At 44.4% G+C, this 12,991-nt stretch overlaps 1 protein-coding gene across 1 annotated transcript in view; it reads right to left on the reverse strand.

Moving 5' to 3' along the window:
* Atrnl1 (attractin like 1) overlaps window positions 1-12,991 on the reverse strand; it is a 540,190-nt gene that overhangs the window by 202,677 nt on the left and 324,522 nt on the right. Inside the window, exon 27 of the mRNA XM_032892246.1 lies at window positions 4,895-5,002. Within this exon, the coding sequence (XP_032748137.1) occupies window positions 4,895-5,002 (108 nt within the window). The remainder of the gene's footprint in view (window positions 1-4,894; window positions 5,003-12,991) is intronic.

Here is a 12,991-nt window from a genome sequence, read left to right on the forward strand (position 1 = left end):
TCAGGCAGGAGGATTGAATGTTGCAGCTTAAACTGCACAGCAAATCTGTCTTAAACAGTCAAAAGTACAGTACCAGTGCCCAACAAAACATAACACTAACAAAACAGAACCTGGTTCTAACAGCTGACAGTATATACATGGCTTCCCAAATTGTAAGGAAACCTTTATGATTCTGTTTACACAAATTGTTCAAATAGAAATAGATTAGCAGTTGCCAAGTCTGGAGGAAAGTGTGGGTGAGTGAAGATTGGAACACTCTAAATTAATCTGGGAGAAGTTTATGTACTTCAATATTGATGCTAAAAACAGCAGAGTATATACTTCAAGTACTGCATATTTTATGAACTATAGTTCCATAGGCTTTAAAGATTCTATAACTCTATAATTAGAAGGCAGCAGAGCTGGGGGGAACCTTTCAATTTCAAGCAAGAGGGATAGCTTGGGGCAAACTATTCTAGTAACAATAACAACAACAGCAACAATGACTTTCAAAAGGGAAGCCAGGAAGAAGAATGGGATCCAGAGTACACACCCAAGAGCAAGAAGTATTGCATGAAGAGTGGAAGCAGCCACAATTGGATGAGCCATGGCTGAGGAGTCTTCCCCCAGGGGCGGGGCCGGTTCACGTTCAGGAAATCCAGTCCCAGCCCCAAGTGGGCCCATGACAAGTTCAGTGAGGAGGAGGGAGATGGTAGAAGACGTTGAGAGTGGGACACAGAACAGAGAAGAGAAGGACAGTTTACCAACCTCAGCTGAGTAGGGGCCACGCTTGATGGAGCCCTTGCCCAGGGAGAAAGGCTCTGGGAGAGGCTGGTGGAGCTAAATAAGGAGCCTCAAGAAGATCCTGAAAGCCCCACCCCACACAGAACCCCACTACAGCAGAGCACATCCCTGGTGCGGTCTAGCTGGACAGAGCACACTGCCACCGGGCCCACGTCAGGCCCATGTTCCCAGCGGAGCACTCACACCGGGCTCGGCTGTTGTTTGTGTGGGGTGGGTCAGGGTAGGGAGAATGATGCTGGCTCTTGGTCTGTGCTTGGGTTTTGTTGTCCCATCCCCACTCCACCTCCAATTAGAAACCAAATTTTCTTCATTTCATTTCATTTGGAAGTAAATCAGAATTTGGTTTTCAGACTCTTCCTGTCCTGAGTTTTAAAAAGTTCTATTTTTCTTCTCTTTTTGGAGGGGGGGTGATATATAGTAATATTAAATAAAGATTTTAATTTGGGCAACTTTGATTCTTAAGAGAAAACAAAAGCATGTGAGTAAAAATTGAAGTGTTTGCCTCAGTTTGGGACCAAACTGCTTGGATCTTTGTACAAACTGGTTTTGTGTATTAAGGAGGTTAAGGCCTCTCTGACCACCTCGTGTTCCCCTTTCCACACAGCCAGGAATCACAAGGAGTTGCTCCCAACCTCCCCTGTGCACCCTGCTCTCCTCAGACTTCTCCTGGGCTGGGCTTCCCATTCTCACCAGCAGCTCCAGGGCCCCAAACTCTGTAGTCCTGCTGGTCTTCAGCAAAAGGAGTGGAGACTGGAGAGCAGTTTCTGGATGGGGTTTTCTAAGAAACTTCTGAATTCTATTACCTTTACAAATATGAGAAAACAATTTTTCAATATTTTAATCTTTTTATAAAATGAAGAGATGATTGATTAAGGATGGTGGTTATGGCTGGGTGGTCTGTGGGGTTGTGTGTTTCTGGATTTTTTCCTTTTTTTCTCCTTTCAGATGTTGGGGGCATCCTCATTATTAAAGGGTCTTGTGCTTGCCTTCCGGGTTGGCATCGCGGTCCCCAGCAGGTCAACCACGGCATCCATGCATCTGTTGGACACCACACACCCTCCTCCCCCAGCCTTCGCTCTTGGGTTCTTGTGCATATTTCCCTTTACTTTGCTAATTTCAATAGTTAAATTGGTTTTATTGAATGATTCATGTTTAGGGGTGAGAAAAAAAATCACCCTTAAATTTTTGTAAAGTTTACTTGCAAGTAAAAACAAATGAAGTGGCAGGTGTAAAAAAACACAACAAAACAAACAAACAAACAAACAAAAAAAGAATTCAGCCCCAGATAAAATGGACTTGGCTGAATGGGAGTTAGTATGTAATTATTTTTCCCCTCTCTATCTTAAAGTTAAATTTTCTGACGAGAAATGGCGTAAAAAGTATAAAGAGGTCCCGCTTATTCAGAGAATGTAGCAACAATGCAGGAAAGAAAAGCAGGAGTCCCAGTGTTAGCCTAACAGAGGAGGCAGAACACACTTTACCAGTGTCCTGAGGAGCACAAGGTAGCAGAGCAGTCTCATCTTCCCCGACCTTAACTTTAGAGACTACATGGACTAGGGAGGAAAACTGGTGAGTGTCAGAGACACTTTCAGTACCTCCTCCAATGTCTTCAAGAACATGGAGGAAGCAGGCAAGAGAGTGCCACTAGGAGGAAGAAATGAAGCCTATGTAGGAGCGGACTTAAGTGCCTTGGTCTGAGGTCACCCACGCTCCACCGGCATCAGTGGAGCAGCAGAGCGGCAGCAGAGGTCTGGTCCCCGGCCTGCAGAGTGCCAAGACGACCCTAGAGCTGAGCATAGATAGACAGGGCTCTCTCACAGCCATGCATGCACCAACCAAAGCATTCACTTCTGCTCACCACAACTACTGACTCTGCAGGCAAGGACAATGACTCATTTGCATCTCTTCTGTGACTTGGGAACAACCAGAAACGCAAGCAAAGAGTAATCTGTGTTTGCTGTTACTTAAACATGTTACAATAAGGAAATCATTTGTGATACATGTATCAAAACTTCTGGTTAGTTTAATATTTGGAAGCAGAAAGCGAGTATCTTATAAATGACTATATTAACTTTGCAGGAGGTGAGCCTTTTATGTCCTAACAAGGGTTAGAATCATGGGAGGTCATTGGCCAGTAAGTGCTGGATATGGAGAGAGACAGAAAAACACACAGTAGACAGAGGCAAGGAAGTGAGTCGTTAGGAGGAAATCTGTCTGTCTGTCTCTCTCTGTCTCCGCCCCGCTCGTGTGTGTGTGTGTGTGTGTGTGTGTGTGTGTGTGTGTGTGTGTGTGTATGTGTGTCTGAAAACACAGTCTTGGAGTGGGTGGAAGAACAGACACCAACGACCTGTTTTACTGGGAGTGGAACAAGAGTACGGAGGAACCGCGGTCCAGGGGTGATGGAGGACCTACCAGGAAAATCTCAACGATGAAAACAAACCAGGAGTACAAATCAGTGAAATAAAGGTGCGCATGTTTTAAATTCTACAAAATGTAATTTAAGTGAAGAAAAATAAAAACGTACATGAAAGACTTCCACACGGGGGAGGAAAACCCCACAGAGGAGGGCCACACGTTCAGCACCTGTGCACCAGCAGTGAAAGCCTGCAGTCCAGGAGCCACCGAGACAAGCCTGTGAGAGCTGCCCAGGCGGCGCTCGCTTGTCCCTGCGGTCTCTCTTCCGTGCTTCTGCACGACTGTGTACACATGCCTTACACTGATTTCTCCCACGACAGAGCACTGCAGAGAACAGAGGTTTAGTCGCAGTCTAGGTTTTCTGCTTACTTCTGCAGTCTTTAGAATAACATTATTTGAAAGAGAGGGATAAGATGAAATCTGAGCCGTTGCTGTACATTTCATTCGCGCCTTCTGCCTTTCAAGTGCTCTCCTGGCAATGGAAGACCCACTTACCCTTCCTACAGCTCTACCCTTCCACGGCAACTTGTGACCCAGAGCAGGGAAGAAGTCGAGTATACAGAAGCGTCATGCTGACGACCTCTCTCCCCCTCCTCCCACATGCACACACACACACACTCTCACCCATCATACACACACATCACACACACTCACACAAACACACATCATACACACACTCACCCATCATACACACACACACACAAACATATCACATACACATACTCACACATATGCACACTTATACACACATACCATGTTTCAGTCCATTCAAAAACTAGTATTTTTCATTTTATTTGTGAGGTATACTTCAGGTTTCATTTCTAACAATGACAAAACCTCTACAGACAAAACCAAATATATTTGTACCTAGATTTTAGGACTATTCTATTTTTGCATTCTTTACTTTCCTTGGGAGTGGAGAATCTAGTGATAACACATTATTAGTTAAATAGTGGCATTTCTTTAAAAAAAAAAAGAGGATTGAAAATGTCAGTTCTAGAGTGTCCTATGCTGTCTAATATTGCATACACCATGAGTAAACTGATAACCATACAGTTAAATCTGAAGGCCTTGGACAGCTTTGGAAAGTCATCCCTCATAGGCTGAAGTTTTCCTTTGGGAGGCTGATTTGACACTTTACCTGAGATTCCAGCATTACACTCAAATGCAGCCACACTTTCCACCCTGTTGCTCTACTTCTGTACATGCAACAAAGTAGCAAGTTCTTCGACTTTCACCGCAAAATGCCCAGTATAGTTGACAGGCAAGTCTAAAAGCTGAACTATGTGATTAAGCCGCAGCTCATCCCCACATGCCTTTTGCAGTAAAACTTAAGGAACGAACATGGACCTGAAATGTTAAGTGAGCGGCCACAAGAGCCTCTGGGGACTGAGAATGGCGTTCAGATTCCTCCCATCAGAACTATACCTTGAATTCCTTCGGCTCCTATCTGTCAGGCAGAGGCTGCCAGGTGAGCAGTCTGTCACTCTTGCCTGGGCTAATAGATTCTCCAGTGGCCTTTGTAGCTCGTGCTTTACCATTAAATCTATGTGCCTTGAAAGTACCTTAGCATGTGTGGCTGACTCTTGTCAGCCCCAGATAATCAGACTCTGTGTGGCTTCGAAAGCAGATGCAGATTAGAGAGGCAATATAAATATGCAAATCACGCTGGTCCCCTCAGCACCACTGTTCCTACCTCTAATGGCCCTCGCAGAAAGTCTGTCTGTTCAGCTCCTACTTCCAGGGCTACATCAACAGAAGCAAAGGGACGGCTGGCCATCTGCTGTCGTTCTCGAAGCAGTTGCTGGAGGGGGTTAAAAATGATCTGTTTTAAAATAGGCTTAAAAGCACATTAAATGCAACAATATCTGGTTTCAGTTCTGAACAAATAAATGGCATCGAAAATTTGGCAATTATTCCATAGACACATACATCTAGGACCTAAAGACAAAAATTACTTTCTCCCCAGGCCCTGGTTCAACTTCTCAGACACAGGAAATGTTTAGTGTTACAAATAACCTTTCTCCCCTGACCTCCATCCACGGACCTACCTAACAAAATGTACTCAAAAGCACTTGGAAAACCTCAGGTGCGAGGTGCTACTTAAATAAAACGTGCTGTAGTGACAGGAGTTACGGCCAGGCTCCCACTCAAAATAACCCAGGTATTTGTTTGTCTTAACAGAAAGGAAAATATTATCAAAAATGTTTAAGGAATGGAAATGAAAGTTTTCAAAATACACCCAAAGGGACCAGGGAGTTTACACCTGCTAAGACTGAGCTTTGTAAGTTGTGAGTGTCCCGTCTGCTGCTGTGCAACCAGCAGGAGTTCTGACCGAGCATCTTGAAAACGTTCCCCAAAGCCTGTGCCCATCGCTGTAAGTAAGGAATGACTGCTGAAACGCAGGGTAATCTGTGTGAAGGTCTCCACGCTGCCAACAAAGGGTATTTGTGCCTTTTCTGGGTTTGCCCACTAAGCTAGCAAGTCCCAAACAGCTGCCAAGCTAATTCATATTCCTGCCTTTCCCTGTAATTATAATATTCATTAAGTCATGATAAGAAAAAAAATTGATGTCCAGCACCAGATACCACAGATTTTGTCCCTCTCATCCTATACAGCTAATAAAATTATTATTAAATATTAAAGAGGACGGACACCGCAATTAAACACTCTTTCAAACAAGAGGAAAATTCCATCAGTGCGGAAGGCAGCATCCTGGAGCACAGTGAATGGCTTCATTATTTATGGAGATCTTTGAGATTCTCGGCCCTAGTTGAAAACATTAACTTCCAGGCTCTGAATGTAAATGGCTGAAGGACTGTGATACATCATCATTCATAAAACCCCTTTGCAGATGAGAAAGGACACAATAAAGAGAGGCGATCCATTGTCTAGCATAGGACGTAAATGGAATCTAAGGCTTTGCTTTCTTATTATTGAGAAAGCATCTGCCTGAAGATATTATACGGACTGAAGAAACTGCTAAGGAGTGATAATTTAATATTAACTTACACTTTTGCTTAAGCAATGAATTCACAATAAATAAAGGTTTGGAAGCTAGAGACCACTCACTCTAATAAAGTTCCACCATTGTGTTATTAAGTGTGGCTGCCAACAGATAGAGCTTGGCTTGTAGCTCTCCCCTTAGAGGGGCTGGGAACATCTGTGTGCCATGTGAACGCAGTGTCATTTCCAAGCAAGCCCTACGAAGGGCGGAAGGCAGTGTGTGTTCGTATGCTCTTGGGAACGTTACAGAAGACAACTTGCCCATACACCAAAAACACTGCTGGGCAAGCTACTCTTCCAACAGCAATACAAGGCCTTGAGGAAAATGTCAACTCAAGGTTTTGTTCAAACACAATCATCTAGGAGTTATAGTGTCTTCCGTTTGTCTGTCTCTCCTTGGCTTATAAATGTCACCTCCAGTGACAGATTTTTAACAATGAAAGCTGTTTTCACAGCCACCCATTGCTGGACCTTGAGGGTCTATAAAATATAATTAATAAATATTCATGCCCATAAATTGTTATTGCTTAGACAAGCACTCCAAGTGCACATCTTTGGTTGAGACTGAGTGTCCCAAAGTGTAATGCATCTCTGTGACACCAATACTCAAACACGGGAAGAAAATCTGTCACTGACACGTGTTCAGTTTTGCATATTTTATTTGTAAAAGCCTTTCTTAAGACTCAGATTTGTTCTGTGGGCTTTCAGTTTAATTGATTTTAAAGAACCGAATGGATTTATCTTGGGCTACGGAGTGGGGCTGAAGGTCTTGTTAAGAGACTAACAGAGCGAGAGGTTCTGGCTGTGACACCAGGGACAGAAACCTGCATTCTCAGGACACACACCGCTCTGACCTGATGCTGTAAAGGAACCGTGAAGATGACCACAACAATCTTCCCCCACTGATCGGTGGTTCTCACCATCGGCCTTGCCTTTTAGTAGCAGGATGCCTTAGTTCTCAATTTTGTCTGGAAGAAGGGCATGCACAAACCGTGCCAACAACTTAAGTTTTGGAAAAGGTCATCTAAGCACTGACATGGCAGCCCAGCCTCTGACATCAGGCATTGCATTTTCATGCTGCTCTGCTGCCTGTTTCTCCTCAGATCCTACATTAATTAACTAATTTACATCCTGAATGTTGCCCTCTTCCCAGTACCCTCCTCGTACAGTTCCTCCCCTCAGCCCTCCCCTTCACTTCTGAGAGGGTGACCCTCTTATATCCACCCTCCTTGGGCATCAAGTCTCTGAAGGACTAGGCCCATCCTCTTGCACTGAGGTCAGACATGGCAGCCCTCTGCCACATACAAGCCTGGGGCCTCAGATCAGCCCATGTATGGTGTTTGGTTGGTGGCTCAGTCTCTGGCAGCTCCCAGGGGTCCAGGTAGGTAGACACTGTTGGTCCTCCTGAGGGGTTGCCATCTCCTTGAGAGCCTTCAATTCCTCCCTTAACTTCCAGACGTGTCCCTGACCTCCATCCAGTGTTTGTCTGTGTGTATCTGCATCTGTCTCAGTCAGTTACTTTAGCCAAAAAGTTTAGAATACCCATGATATACTCCACAAACCCGAAGAAGTTAAACAAGAAGGGAGGCCCCAGTGAGGATGCTTGAACCCCACTTAGATAGGGAACAAAATAGTCATGGGAGGCACAGAGAGGGAGGGACCTGGGTGGCTGAGGGCAGGGTTAGGAGAATAGAGGGGCAGGATCAAGCATGGGAAGAGACAGGAGAGAGTTCCAGAGGGCCAGGAGGAATGGCAATATGCAGCTGCTGGGGACAGGGAGTGGAAGGATTCTCTAAGAAGTCCCAGAGACCCAGGATTTGGGAGGCTCCCTGGAGTCAATGCAGGTGACCTTAGCTGAAATGCCCAACCTGAAGAGACCACCTCCAGTAGTCAGAACCCCCAGGGGAGGGATGGGGACACCAACCCACCTACAAAACTTTTGACCCAAATGCCTCCTGTCTAAAAGAAATGCAGGGTCAAAAATGGAGCAGAGTCTGAAGGAATGGCCAACCAGTGACCTGCCCATTTTGAGACCCATCCCATGGGCAGGCACTAATCCCTCACACTACTAATGATGTTATCCTGTGTTTGCATCCAGGAGCCTGGCATAGCAGCCCTCTGAGAGGCTCTACCCAGCAGCTCTCTCCAGTCTTAGCTGTTTGACCCCAACAGTAGGAGGAGTCATGCCTCATTAATTCTTGATGTTCCTCATCTGTGGAGCCTGGGTGATGGGTGCTAAAGCTCCCTCAGAGCAGCCTCCCGGTTCATACTACTGGACAAGGACAAAATCACTTAGTCTTTCAAACCACTTTCTCTGCATACAATGAGAATGACTGTCATCTTCAGGTTGTGAGCTGGGAACAGAAGAGGATGGCCATGAACAGCTCAGCCCACAGTCTGGCTGGCCCCACCCGCGAGCTTGGAGACAGTTGGAGGGTGCAGTCATTGCTCTGAAGCACTAATTTCCTATTTGAAGACGACACACTAATTACTGCAGCCCATGTTCCCCAGCACGGGTGACACATTTGGCTCTTCTAGTCTCCCTTTTACCAAATGTTGCATGATGAGACAGTTGGAAATGTCGTTATTGAACTAGACTTGGAACGGCTCTCTGCCATTTGGAACTAAGAATGATAAAGCCCAACCAGAAAACCAAGAGAAAATATAAAATACTTTCTTAAGACATTTCATAACTTATTTTCTGTGAATCTGGGTTTGTGTGGCAGCTTAGCATTTGCACATCTATAGGAATACTCACGGCAGATGTGTCTGCTCTATCCGTGATCTGCTACTGCCAATTATTCAGTGCAGAACAATAAAACCACAGAACAAACCCATCACATCATAGTGATGATAACCATGGCGCTACAAATGTTGCTGATAAGAACATTTAAAAATTAAATAGGTGTCTTTGGCTCACTGCTTTGTCCAAAGTAACTCTTTTAGCATTGAATATTTGCTACAAAGTACACCATGAATTAAAAATTAATATGAAAATCCAGACCTAAACGTGACAACCTTTTACACTGACTCTATCAGATGTATATGTGGGTAGGTAATTCTACTTAACACTACGAGTTCAAACGCTGGGCCATTCCCCAAGTTCCTATTAGCTGCCTTTCAAGCATTGCAGGGCGCATGGCCATAGTAAAATGTAGAATATTATATTTAAGAAGACACAACGTAAGACTTCCAAGCATTCCAGGACACGTGGCCATAGTAAAATGTAGAATATTATATTTAAGAAGACGCAACGTAAGAAACAGAGCTATAGCTGACTTTGCCCCCAACTCTCCTCACAGCTCCTTCCTCTCTCTGTCGAGTTCAGGCTCCCAAGACACCTCCGAAAGTCCTTCCAGTCTACTGCGATTCAGAAATAAATGATGACTTCCCATCTGCCGCTCCTTCCCTCGATTACGTGTTTGTTTTGAGAAAGAATTTATACTCTGAAGCCAGGCTGGCCAGAGATTTACCTGTAGCCAAAGCTCAGCCATCGACCGCCACAACCTCCAAGTGTACTGGGGTCGCAGATGGGGTCAGTCATGCCTGGAGCACAGTCACCTGACTACTCATTATCTCTGTGTGGCACTAATTGTCTCACCGCACTAGAGTCATATCCAAGGCAAAAATCTACTTTTAGCTAATTCCCATTTCCCAAAACACTTAGTTAGTATTTGATTTCATTTTTAAATTGACAATGAATTTTAAAATAATGTAAAACGTCTAAATTTGCTTCCTACAAATGTGGGTAAGGATAAGTTATAATAAAATGATTGTAATTATGATTAATTATTTAGTTATGATGAATCATTTGACAGTATGGTGCATATATGAATTGTTTGCTTTGAATGAGAAGTCCTGAAGGCTGAATTTCAAATCCTCATAAAGTTTCACATTGCCCCTCATCTACTTACCTGCAACAGCACAGAGATAAGGGCAGGAACAAGTCATCATGATGTATTAATATCGCTAAGATTTTTGAGAAAATAAGGAAGTAATCAAAAAAGATTTTATATTGGTCTAGCCTTTGCCAGTTCTGATGAACAAAGCATCTGTATTCAGTCTAATTCACTAAACACAGTCTGTGAGATGGTGCTGGATATTGGTGTGCACATATTCACCGTGGATACAGCACAAGTAAGGCAGTGATTCTGTCCCCTAGGTGTTACCCTGACAGACAGACAGTGACACTGTCATTCGGTCCCACTGAACTGGGGACAAGGGTGATCCACCACGCTCTAGCACTTGGTGTGCAGGGCCCAAGGCTCAGACTCCATGCTGGCCCAAGCATCTCTCTGCTTGTGCGTTTCCAGTCTGAAGTTGGTTGTCTACACTCTGACGCTCATGCTCACAGGGCTGTCCTGACAGACGACCGTCAGCCAGCCTGTCTGAATTACTCTGTTCTGTGCTTCAACAGTCTTCAAACTACGCAATGTGCTTACTATTGATATATTTTTTGAAAAGAAAAATGTCTAGCAGTTGCCCAACTCCATTAACTTTAATAAAACTATATATAAAACTCTCCCTACAGTATAAAAATTAACTCAATCTTTATTATTTGATTAAAAAAAGTCCTGTCCTCTCCTGGCAATAAGTGGAGTATAGATTTTCCAAGCAGAATTCTCAGACACAGTAGCACAGGTGTGATGTTTGTATATGTTCTGCCTAGGAAGTGGCACTATTAGAAGGTGTGGCTCTGTTGTGGTAGGTGTGTCAGAGTCGGTGTGGGCTTTAAGACCCTCTTCCTAGCTCCCTGGAAGCCAGTATTCTGCTAGCAGCCTTCAGATGAAGATGTAGAACTCTTGGCTCCTCCTGCACCATTCCTGCCTGGATGCTGCCATGCTCCCACCTTGAAGATAATGGGCTGAACCTCTGAACCTGTAAGCCATTCCCAATTAAATGTTGTCTTTTCTAAGACTTGCCTTGGTCATGGTGTCTGCTCACAGCAGTAAACTCTAACTAAGATAATAGGGTGTGCCTCCTTTACTACCAGGAGCTTGCTATGAGACTAAGAAAAGACGAGAAAGAATAAGGAATGTTTGCTTCTAAGTCTGCTACCCAAACACAACAAACTAAAATGATAGTAACTATGTCAGCTAGCGTAGACATGCACACACAGAGACATGTTATGGGAGCACCTCAGAAGTGTGAAAGGAGGTCACAGCACAAAGTAAATGCACTATAACTCAAGCTTCAAACTTAAGAGGACTCATGGATCTCCCTGAGACGGGGAAACAGAATAGATTTTACCAGTGGACTGGGGGTGGATGAAAACTGAAACAGGATGATCAGATGGGGAGGAGGGATGGGGATAAGGGACAGAATACGGGACTTCAAGGAATGGAATGTAAACCTAGTAAACTATATGGAGGTGATCGTAATGAGGTCTTCTAATAATGGGGGGAATGGCATCACACATGGCCATCTCTTATCACCAAACAAGGCTTCTAGTGTGTGTGGGGGAACTAGGTTGCAGTCAATTGAGTTGTTGGTCAATGGGGTCCCATGGAAATCCCCAACCAACCTAGGCTGTTGCTAAGACAAAAGGGTGCTCTCTACAAAGTGACAGTGAGGTCTCATTGTTGAAGACAACACCCACACAACTCATTGAACAGGGGGAAGCCAAGATGGTGCCTACATGGAGTCCTCATCCTTTTTTTCTAATCTCTTAGATACAGGAAAGTACTGTGCAAGTTACTGAAAGAGATATATGGACACCAACCCAGACATAAAACCTGTCCTGTCTGCATAAAATGCTAGGGCAAAGGTGGCACAGAACCTGTGGGAGCAGCCAGTCAGTGTTTGATTTGACTTAAGGCCCAGGCTACGAGAGGGAATCCACAACAATCACTGCTTAGGTAATCAAGAACTAGAGACCAGATGACCCAGAGACCTAGGGTAAAACCAAACACCACTGATCTTAAAAACAAAAACAATAAAGCAGGTTCCTAATGATACTCTGCCCACTTATAGATCAGTTATCATCATAGAAGCTTCACCTGGGCAGCAGATAGGAACAGATGCAGAGAGTCACTGCCAGATATTAGAGAGAGAGAGAGAGAGAGAGACTGACCCTGAAACACACAGTTCTAAATGGGATATATCCATCAAATCCCTCCCCTTAGAGCTCAGGAAACCACACAGAAGAAAAGGAAGAAAGATTGAAAGAGTCAGGGGATGGAGAGCAGCAGGAGAACAGGTCCTCTGAACCAACTTATCAAGGCTCCTAGGACCCCACAGAGACGGACACAGCAAGCACAGGGCCTACAGCGGTCTGCACCAGGACCTCCGTGTATGTCACAGCTTTCAGTTTAGAATTTCAGAGGATCCGAGTGTGGGTCTCTGACTCTTGTGCCTCCTCCTGAGGCTCTTTTCCTTCTGTTAAGCAGCCATGTCCAGCTCCCATGAGACGGTTTTGTTTTACCTTATATCTTGTCTTGTTTGGCTGTCATCTCTTAGACCCTGCTCTTTTCTAATAAGCAATAGAGAAGGAGAGGAACTGGGAGGGTATGGAGGAGTAGAGAGAGGCAAACTATAATTAGAAGGAATTGTGTGAGAAAATAATCTACTCTCAGTTAAAGGAAAAAAAATGAAAAAAAAAAAACCTTAAGATGCCAAATAAAGGTAAAAAAGGTCAGTGCAAGTTTTTGTTACAGTTTGGACAGCACTGACCGTTTAGTTGGAATTAACAAAAATGCTATTTAAGTTTCTTTCCTGTTGCTGTCATGACAGGGTGGTGGGGTTGTAAGAGCAGCATGAGCTCTGGAAAGTGGGTCATGCTGCATCC

The sequence above is a fragment of the Rattus rattus genome, chromosome 2, assembly GCF_011064425.1.
Source record: "Rattus rattus isolate New Zealand chromosome 2, Rrattus_CSIRO_v1, whole genome shotgun sequence".
Lineage (NCBI taxonomy): Eukaryota > Metazoa > Chordata > Mammalia > Rodentia > Muridae > Rattus > Rattus rattus.